Below are 21,040 nucleotides of genomic sequence, written 5' to 3'. Positions count from 1 at the left end.
ACTTAGCTATAAACAAAAGAGGAGCTAAGTACTATACTTCATTGCCAATAATGATTTGTACACCAAAACTAATGAACGTATTTAGCTGTCTTTGTTCAGTTGATTTATTGATTTTTACTTCGCTAGTTGTCTTATTAAGTGAGCAACTAATTGCGATTTGCGAGCATTTAAATAATACAAATGATTGGGTCAAAATTAAATGTGATATTGTAAATATAAATTATTTTCGCTCATGAAAATAAAATTTATTTTATAGTTACTTGTTTACTTTTTGAAGAACGATGAGAAGATTAGTCACGATTATACTTGTAGGTGGTGAATACTTGATTATCATAGTAAAATCATGTTGAAGGTTGTGGATCAATTGAACCCAAAAATATAGTACTTATTTTATTATATAATTGTTATATTAATTTAGAAAAAATTGATCCCACCAAATTTTTGAAAAAATATTTTATATAAAATAAATGATCTCCCAGAAATTCAAAAACCTCCTTTTTTTATTTTCGTTTAAAACTTTTCATTTTTGTCTAATTTTTTATTCTCTTACTCTCTAGAATTTTTACAAGATAAATGTTTAATCGTTCAATATTTTCATGTTGGTCTCCCATTTTGGTAACAACTCTTTCTTTTCTTTTCATGATTTATTGAAAATTAGGATTATGACTTTTGTTACAATAGATTAGGATTTTATATAAAATTTAGTTTTTTTATTGAATGATTTTGGATTGTTGATTTTGTATTAAATTCATAACATAGTGTTTGGATAATAATTTTAGAGGTTAATTAATACAAATCCTCCAATAAATTAGAATTGATTAAAATTTAATATTTTAATTTTGAAATTATTGTTGTTGGATGCTTATTATCTCGTGATTGAAAATTTGATACATTAGGGATTTTCTGCTGTAAAAGAAAATTACTCGCATTATGTTGGCTATATGGAACATTTATGTGTTTAAGGTTTAAATATATTTGTTTTAAATGTTCAAAAAATGAATATATATATATATATATATATATTTAAAATCTACTAGCAAAGAACAAAAAAGAAATTATAAACATTTTAAAATTTAAAAAATTCATCCGAGAATGTAAATTTATTATAATGAATGTAAATACAATGCAGTATTTACTATATGACTTTAATATATTTATAAAAGATGTTATATTGGTATCATATTATTTTTAAGAAGATAGGATATTGGATATTTTATCTGAAAATTTCCAATTTACAAATTTAACCATTGAAATGTCTTCTTGGAGTTGAGATTTATTAGTAAGTGTCATTTTAAAGGGAACAAATTTAACTATGATTTCAAAATCCACATTTCTATTTGATTCGTGTAATGATGGTTATGAGAGTAATTGATTGTAAAGTGAAACTCTTGTTTGGCACTATTGGAGAGACAGGGAAGATTTTGTTATGAATGAAAGAGAATCTAAAAAGAGGTTAATACAATGCATAAGTTTCAGTTGAGGTCTAATCCTATTGTTAGTCCCACAGATCATATGAAATTGGGATATGTCACCAACAGCAACATAATTAAATTTAAGAAATGGAATTATTGCTGGTAATAAAACAGTAGAAGAGAAAAAGGCAAAAAAGGAAAGGATCTAAGTGGGGAATTAATCTCTTGGATACCCTAACCACACCACTGCCATTGGGGGAAACAAAAGGCTTGCCTAAAAGCAAGGGAAAATACCCCCAAAAAGAAGCCAATGGTTAATATAATATTTACTTCTCCTCATCAATGTACCAAAACTTACCCCTAAACAAATTATTGGTAGTAGGGTCGTCTCTTCAACAAACATCCCAACTATTAGAGTTTGAAGGTTTTCTACTCTCTAAATTGCATTTTATTTTTCTATTAAAAAAATGGATAATTAATTTTTTACATCTTTCTGTCAAAATTTTCATCGATTTCTATTATTAAAAATTAGTCTCTATACGTTAGTATTAGGTATATGTGACATACCATGTCGATTATTCTATTAACTATGCCAAATAAAATTTTTAATAAACAACACCAATTTACTTTGATTTTTATATTAACAGGCATGTAATCTGTTACTAGTTTTAGTTGCAGTTATCAATGGTAAACTCTAATAATAGTATAAATAAATAAATAATAATAAGAGATTTTGTTTGGGGAGTAGAGGGCATTGACAGAGAAAGTGAGGACAGGCAGCCTTAAAAGGCTAAAACCCAAAGGGAAGCATGTTGCTGTTAAAGATTGTGTGCGATATTATAAACGTGGGTTGAGTGGTCCAATTTGCCTAAAAATAAAACTGTTTCGCTATTGGCTGGACTCACTTCCACATGCTATTCTTCAACAATTATAACTCTCTCTTTTTTAAAATGATTTTTCCTTTTAATTTTTTATTCTTTTTTTTAAAAAAAAAGAGACTAAATAATTGTGTTCCCTCAAGAATTACTTTAGAGTGAAACAAAAAAACTCATTTGCAAAAGACAACCATTTATTTTACTAAAATAATAATAATACACTACTATTCAAAAGAAACAGGAAAAAACAGAGTAGGGTTCATTCAAACAACTGGAATTAAATAATATTTAATTTAGAATACACAATTGCAATATTTTTTAAGTGATGTTTTGTGTCATATTTTGATTCATTTAATATTTTATATAATTTATTACAATAATCCCTAAGTAAGTTTCAATGTTTGTTTTAAATAATTTAATTAAAATTAAACTGAATAAGAGATGTTATTGTATAGGGTTGAGTGTATAATAATAAAAAAGTTTATGACGTGATTTTACTTTCTTGGTGGCGCTTGAATTTGTTGGCAAAGTCAAAATGCTTGGGTGATAATTTACAGTTGATACTAGAAGAGCCGATATATTCATATCAAATTCACACTGAAGGTCAGGGGCCAGCATACAATGCCATTAAACAGCAAGGATAATGCAGCAAATTACATAAGATTAGCAGAAAGTAAGAATTTCAGTACTGTCGCAAGTTATAAAACATTTAAAGAAAACCCTCCATGTTCAAAAACAGTGTCATATAAAAGTTGTTTTAAGAAAAATTTCACTCCATGAATGAATCTACCCCCCCCCCCCCAGTGGTCGGTCAAGCCGGAGATGAAACATTAAAAGGGTCAGCTTGGAACCACCGAAATCTACAAACTGTATGTTAGTCATGGCGAGCAAAGCTAGGGCTCGCTCTCAACATATCTAAACCCGAAAACCACCCAATAAGCTGGTTCACTGTAAGCTACTGGCTGTTCCGGTTGCAGGTATAGAGGCAGCTTGGGGAAATGATTGCTGAACCATCATATTGTTGCCATCCAAACCATTGGCCAATGATGCACTGCCCTTTACCGTTTGCTCCAAAAGGCGAACAAGCGACATAAATATCTCCACCCTCGTAACATCCCTGTTTGCCTGCACACCAAACTATCTATTTTAAAGAAATATCTTACTGCAAAGTGGAAACAAATCATTATGAAGAAAATACACATCAAAATTCTTCATTATTGGTGCGCGTACAGACTAAACTCTAAATGCATTGTTTTCTTTCCTGATGGACGGCAAATGCATGAACTTAAACTATAGAATAAGATTTTCAACTAATGCCTAAAATTCAGTAGCTTTTGGATACCTCCACCGCAAAACGCGCCCATATCTTGTCATTCCTAGTTTCCATAACTCCCTTCAAGATGGTCAATCCCATTCCCCGGATTAAGTCCGCTATTTCCAGAAAGAAACCCTGTTCCTCACAAAGCATCTGTCACAGGACATAAATGCAGTCACGTGGATGGAGCAAGAAAAGGTACATCATGTGTAAGTCAACTTCAGATACAAGTATAAGACTTGCTACCTCCACAAGCATTTGACGAGGTGGATTCAGATCCTCAACTATAATAGGGCAGATCATTGATCGTGACCCGACCTCAAATGCCCATGTTGTTCCTCCCTTGAAGTTCTCCTTAATCTGCGAACTCAAACAAGAGTAACATCTTAGCATTAAACCGATTATGGTCAAACATTTGTGCAAAATGTCACTGTGATATCTATTCTACTCAACACTTGCTTTGGATAAATGGTCAAACAAGTTTTGCTAATATTTCGACTTTTGCCATAAGCAATCGAACTTGATCTATTGACTACTTAAAGGCTTGGATAATAGAGAAACTAGGCTACAAGCAAAGATAAAATCCATACCTTAGACTCGCCCATGTGTTTTAGCTTGTCTGCATGCTTTGTTACACTTTGCATGAAAAGCATGTGCTTGATTGTCTTTTCTAGCAAAGCATCTATGCTACACTGTTAAATCACATTAAAGGGAGGTCATTAACAAAATTGTTTACTACACTAAAGCATATTAAAGAAGGATGTAGGTATGTCAATAGTTTAAAGATGCACTACTTTGGCTCCATTCGGTACAATTTCTCTCAACTCTTTCACTCGATCTTGTATCATCTGCCGATCTTTGGGCCTCGGTCTAGGGTTTTCTCCAGGTTTTAGCCTTTTGCGATTCGGTTTGCTTGTTTCATCATTCCTCTTTGAATATGCGGTCGAGAGACTGCTATTGTGCCTTGTAGTATGACCCAGCTCAACCAATGAACTGATTTGAGACCCATAAAGAGAAGTAGTTTGAGAACAAGTCCCAGCATCATCCTTGCTACAGCCAGATCGAAAAGAACCGGATGGAGGAGTTCCCCCTTTTAACGACGACTTAGGAAGGCCGCCATGTAACTCCCTTTCCACTTGATTGAAAATATTAACCCGGCCAAAGGTTGGAGAACTGAATTGCACTGAGTTACTAAAATTAGTCAATGTTGTCCTGCACGACTCATCATCATCTAATATCTGCCTTGCAGTGGATTGTGCACTAGAAACCACAGCATCCAAAAGATGATCCGTAACCACCGAAGAATGAGTGCCCCGGTCTGTTATCCCTTCGTTAGCTGTAAAAGTATCAGAATACAAATTGTGCATATCCCTAAACACCCAAGTATCCTTTTCTAAATTTTGCATCTTAGAATCTGGTCCCTGAGAAAGCGCATTATTCAATTTCCCATCGAGTAGTTTACTCTTTAAATCAGCCCCCAACACATCAAACAAGTCATCCCCTGATGGCGGCTTGATACATGCATCTTCGTACTTAGAATTCGGTGATCTTGTACTGAAACTTTTAATTGGGAGTTGCTCGCTAAAAGTTAAGCCATCATCAAAGGGAAGCAATGAAATATTAGGTGCTTGAAACAAACCATTATCCTTACTTTCTTTGTTCGAAACCACATCAGCTCGACTACACTTAGAATCCTCAGAATCATGCCCCTGATTAGAAACTCCTGAAAACATGGCAATGCTAGATAATTGATTGGCCGGGATGGATAAAGTAACATCTTCTACTTTCTCCAAGCTTGGGACAATGTCCGGGATTGGTTTTGGTTTATTTTGACTATTTGATGTACTAGTGCTGTTGGTAACATGATTTTGCAGACCAGTATCCGACACAATCAGTTTCTCCATTGATTTTAAGTTGCTATAACTGGCAGCTGATTGACCAATTACAGGCTGACAATTGAACTCGGACTGCGAGTTGCAAAAAGAAACATGAGGGTTCAGCCACAAAGTCTGGTTTTCTTGAATCTGTTTTGTGGGGAAGGATGATTCACCAACAATCCCCGAAGCCTGAGATGAATTGCTCTGTCGGTTGCAGCCTTCAGTAACTAAAATCGAGGAATTCGTTGACCAATAAATTCCAGCTGAATCCATTGAAACGGGCTTTTCCAAAGAAATAGGGATCCCATTATTCTCAACACATTCACTTGTTCCACAACTGTCGGAGAAAAGAGATCCAGGGATGCATCCGAAACACAGAATTAAGCTCTTTATGTCGTTCACAAATCCCATATTCTCGATAATCTGGAAGGGCAGGTAAAATTACTTAAACTTAAAGGCGGCTAACATATTTTTGGCTTAATAAAATCAAACATAGATTAGTACGTACAGTTGTGGAAGACCCAAGCTGAAGAACACCATGAGGAAAAACAGGAATAACTGCAACGGTCTGCAACGGAAAAAAGTTCAATAATGAAGCAAGGAGATAATAAGCAAATAACAAGCAAGAGCAGAAGTTATCAACCTGCATGCCGGCAGAAAACTGGAGATGCAACTCATTTAGAACCTAGAAGCATCCACAAAACTTTAAGTTATGCAAAGTTTGTCAGGTTTAATATTTGGTGCATATGTTAACTAGGATGTTCATTAAACTAGTACATGCAGAATCATGCAGTCGTCACATAAGGCAACAATCCTCATTTCTTCTTAATCAAGATAGAACTTTCTGTTGTGGCCATTTTTCAGAGGCTAAATTTGTAGTACCTCTGGGGGTTGAGAATCTGTCATGTAACTGTTTGCAAGAATCCACTGATGATTGCCGGTAAATGCAGCTCGGCCGACTAACCTGAAAAACAACAGTAAAAAGTGCCTCACATAATTGCATAAAAGGAAATTGACTTTAATATAATATATTAATCTGCAAACTGGAAAATGGAGAGACGTGTACCCTTGGCCGACTATAACAATGCGATTATTCATCATTTTGCTAATCAGCAAACCAACTTTGTCCCATGGTTGGCAACCAAGCTGAGAGGAAGTGTCTGAACCACAGCATTCGCCCCACTCTCGCAATTCAGGGTTCTGAAGTCCTGACAGTGTAGATTCATAATAATATTCCTCCCAAATTAGTAACCTGCAAAAGTGTAAAATACACAATCATCATTAAACTCTTAATACAGACACTCCATTAGGCAAATAATGCCAAAAGTTAAACCATAAACCCCACACCATGCTTTCGGCTGTTGATATTCAAAGGAGATGACAAAAGAAAATAAATGCAGATAGTTCATTAATTTCCGATAAATCTCGTCCTATTGGGGGAAATAAGTAAGTTTCTAGCATTGTTTTTTTTCTCACTAAATTTTCTCCAGAAGCCAAACAGACCATGACAAAAAAAAGCAACTAATGGAGATTATAGTCAGGCACTATTAGAAATAGAAATTTTGCCATATTTGAAACAGGTAAAAATATGGCCACAGAATCCAAACGAATGATAGCAAAATATTGAATCATTGGAATTTTCAGCAATATACAGGTCCAATAAAAAAGGGTTTCTTGTGATCTTGCCAAACTTAATTACAAATCTACTTTTTCATTAAGATTCTTTACGACAAAACAGAAAGATCCAAAGCATGAAGTTCCAAAAACAAAAAAGCAGCTTCAGATTACGAATTAATATATATATATATATATATATATATATATATATTACAAGATGAGTGGAACCAACCAAACTTTAACATGTCTAAAAACAAGTTTAGCACCTCAAGACCAAAAGTACTACCCCAAGATAAGATTTTCATCTATGCTGGATTTCATCTGTTTGGTTGCCAAGAAAATCGTTAAGAAAAAGTTCAGTTTTTTTTAACCCATCATGAGAAAAAAGAAAGTACTTTACAATTGGTTTAAAAAGCTCAGAATAAAGATACAGGCACGAGTCAGATTAAGTAAAACTTCACATAAGTATTAGAGCAATAGGCCAAAGCAAAAACATGCACAGCATTATAGAAAAATACCAACTTTCTCTTCTTTTTCCTTCATTTTTCTCCACAACCAAACAGACCCAAGAGAAAAAAAAAAGACAAGAAAGAAGGAAAACTTACTTAGTATTCCGGCAGCCGATTTTCCAAAAGACAGCATAAGACCACTGAGTCACCCCACAGAGCGACTTCAAAGCTTCTTTCAACAAACCACTCATATTTTTTTTTCTTACTTCTCAAAATATACAGATATTGCAGGCAATGCAACCAACAAAAAACGAGTGAAGATTCAGTCTTTATAATATCTCACATTCATAAAAAAAGAAAGAAAATAAAGCTAACTTCCTCTGCAAGAGCCTCGCCCAGCTTGCTTGGTTCTCAACCCACCACTTCTTTTTCTTTCTGGATCCAAATTCCCTGCTATCATCCTCCTGCAACCCCTCCCCATCAACCTTTTGTTTATGTTTAAGAAAAACTAGAAAAGAACAAAGCAAAAAATGAGTAGAGCTTTTTTGTTGTTGGTGTTGGTGTGGTTCCTAGATGATTCCACAAGCTTCAAGCTTGAAGATAGCTAAAATTTGCTCCATTCTTTTACACTGCCGAAAGAAACAACAAAAGAATAGACAGAATCAAAGAAGTAGTTGAAAGAGAATTTGGGATTTCTTTCGTTGTTTTCTTCTTTAATGAAGTAATGTCGCTGTTTTGAGTTGAAACTTGGATGTGCTTTTGGTTTCCCAGTTTTGTGAGTGCTCACTTTCAGGTTTTATTTCTCTTCTCTCCTGATAAAGTGCAGAAGGGGGGATGGTTTATACAAATCGGCTGTGAGTTAGCTGAAATTACTGTACATACCCAAAAAGGGGTAAGTTTTCATTACCTTAGTACTCTTATTTAATAATTTAATTGATACATTGTGAATTGTACTCTATTTGTCATAATATTTTGATGTTATTTTTTATATTTTAATTTTTATATTTATATATATTTTTGATAATATTTAATTAAAATATTATAAACTTAAGATTTTTTTATAGGATAAGTTACCAAAATAGTCACTTTGCCTCAGGTTACATTTTAGTTACTTATATTATTATTTTATTACGAAATAATTATTCTGCCGTTACGATTTGTTACCTCCCAAATGACAATTAGAGGTGCTCATGGGCTGGGCGGCCCGGCCCGCCCGAAATATGGGAGGATTTGGGTAAAAATATAAGCCCGAAATATGGGCTTGGGCAAAAAAAGAGGCCCGTTTAGAAAATGGGCCGGGCCTCGGGCACAACTTTTTTGGCTCGGGCCCGGCCCAGCCCGTTTTTAAAATACTTTTTTATTTTTAAAATATTTTTAAAATATTTTTTTAAATTTTTTAATTTTAAAATATTTTTAAAATACTTTTTTTAATTTTTAAAACAATTTTTTTGTATTTATTAAAAAATAGGCCGGGTCGGGTCGGGCCCGGGCTTATGATTTTTTCCCGGGCCGGGCCTGGGCAAAATTTTAGGCCCATATTTCAGGTCAGGTCGAGTCAGGCCCAGGCCTAGGACCCGGGCAGAAATTTTTTTATGGGCCTACCGCCCATGAGCACCTCTAATGACAATCTAACGTGACAATTAAAATAAGTTTTAAATGCTAACATGGATGTCCAACTAATATGAGAAAAGTTAATTTTATTTTATGAAAATAGAATACAAATTTTTGCCATGAAATTCAATTTTATCCTGTTTAAAAAGAAGCAAAAGTTTGGATTTTTTTTTTTTTTTTGTTACCTTTAGAGAAGAGAAGAGAATAGTATAACCACATAGAAAAAAAGGAAAAGAAGAAGCAAAAGGAATGAACGCACCAACCTTTATGCATATTTGCTATTGTGGTTGCTCACAATACACAAATAAACAAAGATGAAACATGTATTTTTTGTTTATCACATATATAAAAAAACATGAAAATATGGACCACTTTTTTGAAAAAAAATCATAATATCTAAACTCAAAACTCAGGTAAAGAATAAAAAAAATCATTACTTACTATAATTCATGCTTTGACCCTCTATTGAATCGATCATTTGTACATCCATTTTGAATAAAAAATTCAATCGATTGATGAAACACTCAATTTGATTTCTATTATTTCGATTCAACAAAAATGGCTATGAAAATGAATGATTTTTTCAACCAATGATTAATTAATTAATTAATTTTATTTAATTTGTTTGGCTAGACATCTATGTTAGCATTTAAAACTCATTTTAACTACCACGTCGGACTATCATTTGTGAGATAAGTGATCATTTCGTAACAAAACGATAATATATGTGACTAAAGCGTAGCATTTCAAATATAAAAAACTAAAATATAATGTAGGACAAATAAAAATAATTATTTTTATATTAGGTGGAAATGGTGAGAATGAAAAGGTAAGGGTAAATAATTATAAGCAATAACCCTAAAAGTTATAATTAAGCGTTGTGTTGAGCCCATAACCTAAAAAATAAAAAATACATTGGGAAACCAAAACCCTTGGCTCCGCTGGATTCAATGGCCTTCACATTCTCTTGAAAATATAACTTATCATTATTATTACACTCAAGGTGGCATCGACGCCTCACATTTTACCCCTCTACTCTCCAAATACTAATCTTTAAAAATATTAGACTTCTGGTTGCTTTGACTGACCGGCATCAGTAATATTTTGAATATTGCTCCTCCATTACTTTTTTTTTATCAAAATAATTCCTCTTTTCCACAGTTTCTTTATTTCATCAAATCCAATATTTTAGAAAATAAATTACAAATTTTCTTTCATAAGATAAGGTTTTATATTACTTTTTGTTGTTGTTTTCTGTTTTGTTCTACTTCTCTCTTTATAAAAAGACCCTTTTGTTTTTTTTAATGTTTTGTTTGCCTGACATGCCAGTTATTGTCTTCACTTTTCCTTTAAAATTTTAAATTTATTTTTTCAAAATTTACGCCTTCAGTTGTGTACTTTTAATGCTTCTATTCTATACTGTTGCTTTTTTTTTTTAAATTTGTTATTACATGTTTAATTAAAATACTAAGTACTACTACTTAGTTAATAATCAGAACATTGGTGGGTAGGTAGGTTTGATTGTTGGACCAGTTGGGAAGAAATGCTTGGCCGAACAGGACTTCAATTTCCCCATATCGTGACGATTTCTCAACCCTTTGATTAACAACCCAATTTCCTGATCCTAAAGCATCAATGGCTGTGATTGATTATGTTGAAATGGGTGGGGATGGCATAAAAAAAAAATAAAGCACTTAGTTGGAAACACGTGAGACTGCTTCTTTTTGTGCTTTCTTATTTTTTTCATAAATAATAAAGTAAATTACTACTGTAAGTCATTATTTTAGAGTTGGTTTTTTTTTTAATGTTCGACACACACACGATACAAATGATCAAAGTATATTGGTGGTTTGATTAATTAATTTCACCTAATCTGTCAGGGTTCTTTTTTTCTTTGTATAGGTTAGTAATTTATGTGGGGAAATGGGTTAAAAAGATTCCAATTCAGAAGGCATACTATTGTTCAGTGTTCACCTTGGTGGCAGTAAAATATACCTTTTTTTTTTTTTACTCAGAAAACTCCTTGCTTTCTGCTTCTTTAAAGCATTGGTTCATGTTTGAGCAGAGGGAAGAGTGTGATTTACTCAATCAAACATTAAAAAATAAAGAAAGAGAATTCACCCCTACAGTGTGATGATAGCAAGTTAATAGAAACTTATCATTCAGTAGGGGCCACTTGCATAATAAAGTTGGGCCTAAAGAAAAACTATGTTTCAAAAAGGAAATTCCCATCACAAGTCGACCAAATATGGGGCTCCAACGTTGCCCAGAGTAAAGAGATTGAAGTCCAGGCCTTGTTGTATTATTGGGCTCTGTTTTGTATATTGGATTTGGATAGGCAAGACCATATCTTAACCAAATGAAATCAAACTTATATTATATATTACCTTAGTTGGTAGGTAACGTTCTTATTGCAATGACTAAAACATACAGATTCAAGTTTGGTTAAGTATGTATTATTCTTCCAATTTTGATAATACAATTTATATACATGACACTTAATCACTCTTTCAAAAACATTATTAATGCCTACGTTAAAGTGCATATAATTTCTACTACATCAATAAAAAAATTAAAATAAAAGCCTAAAAGTTAAAATATTCTTACTTTAATATTAGAATCAAGAAATTGCACGAGTAAAAATCGTAGGTTAGGGCTTATTTAACTACAAAAATAGTTTAATGGTTTGTTTAAATAAAACGTAGTAGTTTAAGGTTCTTTAGTATATTGTCCAAATTTATATACACATGAAATATACTAAAAATTCTACCACGTGTGTATGCGTGTGGAAATCACATATCTAGAACATAGGTGCATGTTTAAAATAACATATAAATTTGGTGAGAGAAAACATTTATGTTAAAAGTTAATATTTTTAAGTTTACTTAAGAATTATTATTGATATAGTGGTAAAGAAATTGTTTATAAATTCATTAAACATGAACTCAATCTCTAGACATGTTAAATTTCGTTATTTTATTTGAAAACTATATAAAAGTATGAAAAGATAAAATGTCATCAAAATAATAATAATAGTCATTTAATAAAATGGTATACTAATCATTTTCTAACCGATTTGATATCCAGTTAACCTATGGCACCTATTCAATCAAGGGTTTTATTAATAGTATTTATACCTATTAAATTTTATATAAAGGAAAAACATTTAGAAAGCATGAAGATATATGAACATGAGCACAATCCATATAAAATTGGTAATGGAAAACATGACAGCAATTTATAGCACTTAAAAATTACTTAAAACCTAATTTATGTGTGTAGATGGTTATTAGTTTAAAAATAGCAGTAGTGGAAAGATTAAATATTGTAAGAATATTATAGCGAGAAATGAAAAATATGTCAAATACACCGTACAGTATCCAATCGTCCATCTAAATCCACCTATAGATAAGTAGGATGTAGGTCAATAATTTTATTTGAAAATTGAAGGGAGATGAATAAAGAAGTCCTTGGAGTATAAGGGAGACAATTGAGACAACCGATGGCTTTGTGTCACTTTCATAAACTGGTCCTAAAGAATTTTAGTATCTTGTGGAGCAGTTTTGAGAGCTTTGATCGTATGGAATTAATTAAGTAATGCAGGAGGGAAGAAGATGAAAAGATTTAGGAGAATAAATAAATATATGTTTGTTTATACTTTGCGAAACATCAACAAACCTCCTAAGCCAATGTAGAAAGTACAAATGCAGCAATCCCAATACTTATTTAACTATCAACTCTTTTTTTTATTCATCAAATCTAAAAATAAGACAGGGAGCTTAAGATGTACGTTGGCCGAGTGGCCTTTAAAACTTGATTAGTTTATAGATGACATGACATAATTTTCATGCTATTGTCCAGGCCACATCCCTTTCACCCTTTTTGTATTTTTGGGGTCCAATCACCCCTTTCTCTGTTTATGCACAGCCTGGTGGATGGAAGGAATTTCTAAAGCTGGGTTAAGTAGTAAATATTTATGTATTCAATCTCAATTTTAAAATTTTATATGTTTATAAATGAAAAATTTTATTTACACGGGTGTAAAATATTTACATTGATGTAAAACTTTACCTTCCTTCTTAATTTTGTTTATGATTGATATTTTAACAATTCAACTGTTGATTTTTATGTTTCATTCATGTAAATTATGCATGTTAAGTAATTTAAAGTAAATAAATTTTATTTATTTGTTTTATGCAAAAAAAATCAATCATCAAATATATATTAATACAGATAACATTTTAAATCTATTTGACAGAGATATTGGATTGATTTGAAATTTTACATGCATAACGAGTATAACTATATTTATATATTCAACGGTTAAAACATTAAAATATCAATCGTAAAAAAATTATAAAAATTATATTAGTTTTTCATAGATGTAAGTGGTTGATAGATATATTGTTATTATATATATTAAAAAAAGAGGAAATATATTATTGGTGGTGTTACACATCAATGACCACCAACCCGAGTCCTAGATAGGATCTGGGTCACCTACCCCTAACTCGAATAGATCCCATCAGATGATTGATTGAGAAGCGAATCGTAAGAGGACAATAAAGGGAGTTTATGGACCTAGCTCGCAAGGCAAGCTCACGGATCTCGCTCACGTGAACCGAGGGAAGGCCACGGTATCAGTGCGCATGCGTCCAAGGAGTTCGCAGAAGGGGGACCGCACGCTCTACAGGCAACCTAGGGTGAAACACGTGTCCAGCAGGCTTGAAGTCCGCATGAAATGTCAGTGCTAGGAATAAAAATGATCACGTGCTCCGTAGGTGACTCAAAGTGAAACACGTGTCTAGTAGGCCTGATGCCTGCACAGAATGTGAGTGCTAGGAACAGCGGAATCAGGACAAAACAATGAGATTATATTATGAACTGTGATAACATTTACTCAACATGCGGCAAAAATGGGTATAGATGAATATTGCTATATTCGGAAGAACAATACTTTTATGCATGCATCCCAACTATTATGCTTCAATTCAAGGATTTAATTCGTGTATACTGATTAAACCAATTCAAAAAAGGGGATGCTTCCATCAAAGGATTTAATCATTTTAATCTTAATACAAATGTAATTTTCAGCATACAAACTATTTTTGAGAATAGAAATGATGAAAAAGCTTTTGATTGAACCCATTTACCAATAATAACATAGAACATGTCAGTCAAAAATAAATAAACAAATTTCTTCCCTTTCAATCTTTTTCACATACAAAATATCAAAGTTCAAAAGTACTAAGATAAGGGTTTTATTATTATTATCATCATAATCATTTCTGATTAGCAGTATAAAGCAACATGGCTTGGGGAATACTTTCTATTACAGAAAACTATAGGAAATTGTCGGAAAAAAACATGCATAGATACATCGAGAAGGACATCGTAATTACTATGTATATTATCGAATTAAGTTTAGCTATGATGCACCTTGGTCATTTCTTATTATAATCTCTGCACTAGTTCATCAGTAGGTACCTTTTGACTCCCTTGTATACCTCTTTGTCTCGGTTGAACCCAAATAGTAGTTGCAATTAAACAACATTTTTGTAGTTCAGTTATGTTCGTTGTTGAGTGTGATTGTGACAATTAAATTCCAAGTTTACCCCAAATTCCGACAGTCCAGAAATATGTAAAATAATATCAATTTCTACCCCAAAATATATATACTCACCATAACTACATGAAAAATTTCCCCTCTAACTTTGAAATTTGAGCCTGATTGTCGCTTAATTTGTTGAAAAGCGACCAAAATATAATAAAAGTCTTCGCTTTTCCAGGGGGCCATTAGAAAAGACTTTGGAACCACAGCAAACATGATTGGGTTTTCAATTTTAATTATTAAATTAAAAATAACCCACCTTTGCTACTTTAATCACCTACAATAATCTAATTACTATTACCGAACAGTGCAATTTATTGAGTTTGAATTCCTACCACTACAAACAAATTAAGAAGTTTGGTATTTATGAATTTTAAAATAGTCACATTTTTGAAAATTTATTGCAACGATTACAAATTAGTATCTTCTTTATTTATTTATTGGTGCATAGAAATTACAAGTAAAACCACAATTACAAGTTATTGATATACAATATCAATGGAGATAGAAGAGAAGAGAGGGTGGAATCGAAGAAACCGGTTTATCCATTATAGGGTTGAGAATCGGAAAAAGTAGAGGGACATAGGCAGAGGTGGAAAAAGATTTAGTGTATTAGCGTTTTGAGAAAGGAGCGGAATCCTCCTACTATGTTGATCATTAGGGCTGAAAATTTATAGGAAAGTGAGGGTTCCTATCCAATTATACCACTTATTGTGTTCTAAATGATCCAATAAAGGGTTCAACTGGATCTAAATTGAGGTAGGACTACAACACAAACAATACATAATTGAATAATTAAAGCATTATAAAATCATTATTGGATATTGGAATATATTTGGAGACAATGTATATGAAAAGTGAATATATGAATACCGAAATCCCATTGGATGAAATTAGTATGTTAAATGGTAGTATATTAACCGATTGAAAATTTATATACAATAAAAATAGTATGGAAAAAGAAGATAAAATTGATACTAATATCAATTTGGTTAGAAAATATCAGTCCTTTCACCTTCACATTGTTTTCTCCCTTTAAAATCGGATAAGATATAATTGGAATCGCACGCAATTATCTTCTACTTTCCTTTTAATCATAAGTGATTTTCAATCCAAACCCATTTGATGAAGTGTGATTTACTATTTGAGTAATAAAAAACATTTTAATAAAATAAAATCTCAAACAAATAAACCAGGCCAAATGTAACTATAAATAACCTATCTTTTAGGATGAATTTGGCGTACACGTTTTTCTAATTACAATTGCAGTTATCGTTAATAAATCATACAATTATAATCATAGTTACATGAATAAATCAAATTATAATTACAATTGGTTGGGTTTGGGTTTATGCATGATATTAATATACTTTATATTTACCTAAGCTCAGTCCGACCCGAAACATGGATCTAAACTTTTGTCTAAACTCATCTATATTTGTAAATGGCTAACTCAATCTCATTTTAGACTCACCCATATTTAAAAAAAATATATATATACAATTTTAATTTAATATTTAATATTTTTATTTATTAAAATTTGTTATATAGTCACTTTAATTTTATATACTACTATAGATTTAATTTTATGTGTTATAAATTATATAATATATAAAAATAATATAACATAACATAAATCATTACTAACTTAAAAATAGGTTAGGCTGGGCTCAAGCCTTGAATGTTTAAACCCGAGCCTAGCCCATATTATAAACTAGCCTAATTTCTTTTCCTAAACTCATTTTTCGGCTCGAATATTTTTGCCTATATCCTCCCAAATTTCATATGAACATTCGAGTTTGGACAGATAACCTAGTCCATAAACAGGCCTACGATCAATACATTTATATAATTTCAATCAAAATTAATCATTATAATACACAAATGAACGAATTCACGGTTAAAATATATTTGTATTTAAACCAAGTATATATATAAATAATAACTGTATAAACCATATTTAAACGTGTAGAGATTGAAACCTAAAATTGAAGCCTTCAAAGTCTCAAACTTTACCATTAAATCATTACCACGTATATATATATAAATAATAACCCGTTTGCTTCCCATCCCTTGGTACACTTCGACAGATAGGGGGTACATAGTTCCAAAGAAATTTACAAGGTGTCACCATAAAATACTAAAGATTATACCTCCATCATCAAACACCTCATAGGTTGCCACGTGTCAGAATAGCGCAGCCGACACGATTCTCTCAAGAATATTATTATTTTATTATAAATCCATCCATCTATGTATCCACAATACAAAAAAACTATTGTACTGGGAAGGCCCACAAGTTCCCAATTGGGTAATCCATTAAATTTTTGGACACGTGGAGTCCTCTAAGTGATGGTGCTTTGGACCCCTCTCATTGGGAGAATACCAGAATCTTTAGCGTGGGTCCGCACTTACGCGAGCGTGCTCTCGATTAGACGCGTGTAAATGACGCTATTTTTTAAGCATTTATCAAAAAGATTGTGGGCTCCATATGTGGAGAAAATGTGATCAGATGCCGACGCCTCTGCAAGATGATTATCGTACGGTGACTGGACCCGCATGTTTTGGCCTTTCTTTAGCTTTCGTGTGGAGGAGACTGCCACGTGGGTCCCACTGCTTAGTTTAGATTATTATTATTATTTGCTATATAAATAATAAGTTGGTTTGTATTACGTGGGTGTTTATAGATCATATATCCGTCTATTAGCTCTAATCATTCAGGAAAGAAATCAAATTAATGTTGATGAATGAGCAAAAAAGTTGTGTTCTTTTACCGACAGAAAAATAAACAAAACCAACCACGCTGCCAAAATTTTGTTTATACTAAAAATTATATATTTCCTGTCACACCCGACAAATGATTTATTTTATGGTAAATATTATTTCATTAATTTACAATAATTCACACGACATGTTTAACTAATTTGTTATAAATTTAAAAACTTGAATCTTTATTTTGACATGTAATAAGGATTGTTTCAAATACTAATTTAGTATGAATTTAAATCTATTACTGTATAAAAAATTAACAGTTTTCCTTTTTCACCTTTCAATCGTATTTAAGGAGGGGAGGTTGAATCCTGATTTTGAGCGACTAACCTCCAAAATGGTCATTTCACTCTATTATTATATATAAGTAATATATTGGAACATTTCCATTACACTGCCAATCCATGATGAAGCATCTGTGAAATCTCAAGATTTAATGTGAAAATTCATATATTACATATTGGTGACTAGAGTTAAGAATTTTTTTTTTCACAGCAATATTTTTATCTTTGCATCTATGTCTTTCATTCTATCATTAAATATAATTGTTATTTTCAATTTAACTCTTTAATTGACATGGCGAGTTAAACTGAACCAATTACTTCAAGTTGCTTGTAGAAAATTTTGTTGCTTCTAACATGTTCAATCAATTTATTTGATTAGTCCAATAACACATGAGTCCCCAAAAATAAACATAATTTAGGTATGCAAGAGCGTAAAGACATAAGATAGGGATGTGAATTGAGGGAGACTGTTGGAACAAAAAACATGATAAGAAAATGTTTATTTTTATATTTTATGTTGTAACAGCCCGTTTTCAATGAAATTTGAATAGTAGTTTCGGGCCTACAAATTCGAGTCAGAAAGAAAATTTATTTTAATATTATTGCATGGTCTGCATTATGATAGAGAATTCATATGAAAATTTCGTTACGAAAGTTATACCGATTACATGTTTAACTATAGAAAGGACCAAATTGCAATCATATCCCGTTTTTAGTAATTTTTATATTTCGAGATCGTAATAACTTAATCTAGTTAATTTGGGGATTGATTTGCAAAGTTATCAAAGTATTAAAATTTTACCATGGATAAGTATGCTGAAATTTTGAAATTTATGGTAGAAAATGAAAGGTTGTTGATAGATAGATAACTTTTGTAAAGGAAATTTTCAAGAAATTGTGATTTTAGGACTAAATTGAAAAGATGTAAAATTCATGGAAAATTTCTGAATTTTGTGAAATATAGGGTTCTAAATGTTATATGAAAATTTTGCTTAGGCTTGGAATAATGATTAAATTGCATGAATTTCATTTTCCGCGCCTAGGGATGAAATTGGAATTAATCAAAAGTATAGGGGAAAAATGTTACTTTTTCCTAATATGTAAATTAGATTGAATTGGATATGAAATGTGTTAAATTGCTGTTAAATTCATTTATATAGATCCAAAATTATCAAATAATGAGCTAGATCGAAGAAAATAAAAAGTGTCAGATCAGTAGATTTTTATATACGAGCAAGTGTCAAATTAAGTTCGTGTAACTAAATTGTCTATATTTATATGCTTGAATTGAATGTTGTATATGTGAATTGCGTAAATGCTTTATGTATCAAATTGATCACATGTCCGATAATGCTCGATAAATAATGAGTTCCGTTTGAATAAATGAAATTCGATGGATACATGATTTTTCGTGCTGGTTGTGGTCCTGCATATGTTGCGGACACACCATAACTTGAAAGAGCATCTTGTTATAAGCGCTCTCGAGCTTCTCGTTATATAGTTACTACGAGCATCCCGATCGGTATTGATCGTGCATATGTTATGAATATACCGCAGTTCTTGGTGAGCGTCCTGTTATATAATTGGTATTGATCCTGAATATATTGCGGACATACCGCAGCTCTTTATGAGCGTCCCGATATATGGCTCCTCGTGAGCTCCCTGTTATATGGCTCGCTTGAACTTCCTGATATATAGCTATCCGGAGCTTCCTAATAATTGTAATAGCTCGATTTTTAGTGACGTAAGAAACAGTGGTTTAAATATCTTGAATTGGTGGATGAATGTGTTAAAATGTTGATATGGGTGGAAGATAAGTTTGGTGAGAAGTAAGGCTTGGAAATGATCTTATTTTGTCCACACAAGTAGAGAAACGGGCGTGTGTCTCAGCCGTGTGTGACACACGGCCTAGCACCTGGGCGTGTGTTTCGGCAGTGTGTCCCCTGCATCTTAAAATTTCAAAACAGAATGCTTAGGTATTTTCACACGGGCAAAGAGACTGGTGTGTGACTTGGCCGTGTGAACGCTGTACCTTAATTATGCAAGTCAGTATGCTCACACGGCCTAGCACACGGGCGTATGGCTCGGCTGTATGACTAAGTCAGTATGCAACCTAAATTGGACATGGGCTGAGACACGGCCGTGTGCTCCACATCGAATGCCCACACGGCCTGAGACACGGGTGTGTCACTTGGCTGTGTGAACCACACGGTCTGGGCACACGGGTGTGTGTCTCCTGCACATAAGGAAAATTTTGAATTTTTGTGAAAAATTTCTTAAGTTCTCGGCTTAGTCCCGACTTGTTTCTAACGCATAATTTGGACCTCGAGGGGCCATTTGAGGGGCAATATGATTGAATATGTTTAGTTTCAGATATGAATAGTAAATGATATGAATTAACTGTATTTGTTCTGTAAGTTCTAGTAATGTTCTGTAACCCTGTTCTGATGATGGATACGGGTTAGGTGTGTTACATATGTACTTAAAATTTTAATATAATATTTTATAATTTGTAGCGTACGTACCAAAATTCAAATATAAATCTATGAAAAAGAAAAATGGAATGAGATGTTGCAAAATGAGGGGTGGAAGGGAAATGCACAATCAGGGGATTGGATTGATGACTTTGAATATATATATATATGTGTAAGGGAGGGGTTTAGGTTTAGGATTTGGCAGGGCAACAGATGAATCAAAACCAGAACCACAGTGGAGAAATTAAAGTATGTATGATGAAATTGTCCAACATGCAAATGCAAATGCAAAAGCAAAAGCATCTCACTGCATTGGATGGATGTCTCTACTTCTCTAATCTTCGTGTCACATCCATTTTTACATTATTATTATTACGCTATGTACTACGAGATTGACATCACTCTTAATTATAATTTTCCAAAAATATAATATCTATTAAATTACTTTTCCTTTAAGTAATAAATTAAAGTGGGAACGTTCTTTATAATATATAGAAACTGATTAAAATTTTGATCTATAAAATAAGATTTTATAATAATGTATTTAAAGGAGGTAGGGCATAAAGTCAAAAGAAATTGTGTGCCATCATAATGGCCATCTATAGCATTGACAGTTCCATAATTTAATTGCCCACCATATTGACTTGCTTTAGTTATCTCTCCCTTTTGCGATCAGATGAATCAATTTTATAAAACAATAATATTTGAAAATTTTAGTTGATAAAATTGATAAAAAGCCCCATCAC

General features: G+C 32.4%; 1 protein-coding gene across 2 annotated transcripts; it reads right to left on the bottom strand.

Moving 5' to 3' along the window:
- Positions 1 to 2,848: 2,848 nt before the first annotated feature.
- Positions 2,849 to 8,380, bottom strand: LOC105768899 (transcription factor LHW). Of its 2 annotated transcripts, none has more exons than XM_012589154.2 (10): positions 7,702 to 8,380; positions 6,546 to 6,731; positions 6,362 to 6,443; positions 6,123 to 6,164; positions 5,988 to 6,047; positions 4,397 to 5,902; positions 4,193 to 4,294; positions 3,849 to 3,962; positions 3,630 to 3,755; positions 2,849 to 3,412 (listed from the first exon to the last, which is right to left on the bottom strand). In XM_012589154.2, exons 1-10 carry the CDS (start codon positions 7,794 to 7,796, stop codon positions 3,233 to 3,235), a joined length of 2,493 nt encoding a protein of 830 aa, XP_012444608.1. In that variant the 5' UTR covers positions 7,797 to 8,380; the 3' UTR covers positions 2,849 to 3,232. The 2 variants fall into 2 exon arrangements, with proteins under 2 accessions (XP_012444608.1, XP_012444610.1); XM_012589156.2 differs by lacking the exon at positions 7,702 to 8,380 and adding an exon at positions 6,827 to 6,988.
- Positions 8,381 to 21,040: the final 12,660 nt, after the last annotated feature.

The sequence above is a fragment of the Gossypium raimondii genome, chromosome 5 (assembly GCF_025698545.1).
Source record: "Gossypium raimondii isolate GPD5lz chromosome 5, ASM2569854v1, whole genome shotgun sequence".
In the NCBI taxonomy this organism is placed as follows: Eukaryota; Viridiplantae; Streptophyta; class Magnoliopsida; order Malvales; family Malvaceae; genus Gossypium; species Gossypium raimondii.
The sequence above is the reverse complement of the archived record's forward strand: the minus strand, read 5'-3'. Positions and strand labels throughout refer to the sequence as shown.

Excerpts from the sequence above, each read along its gene's own strand:
- LOC105768899 (XM_012589154.2), bottom strand. The coding sequence starts at position 7,796 with ATGAGTGGTTTGTTGAAAGAAGCTTTGAAGTCGCTCTGTGGGGTGACT. Across the intron at positions 6,165-6,361 it reads CAGATTCTCAACCCCCAGAG|GTTCTAAATGAGTTGCATCT; the intron begins GTACTACAAATT and ends GGATGCTTCTAG. Across the intron at positions 4,295-4,396 it reads TTGTACCGAATGGAGCCAAA|TGTAGCATAGATGCTTTGCT; the intron begins GTAGTGCATCTT and ends GTGATTTAACAG.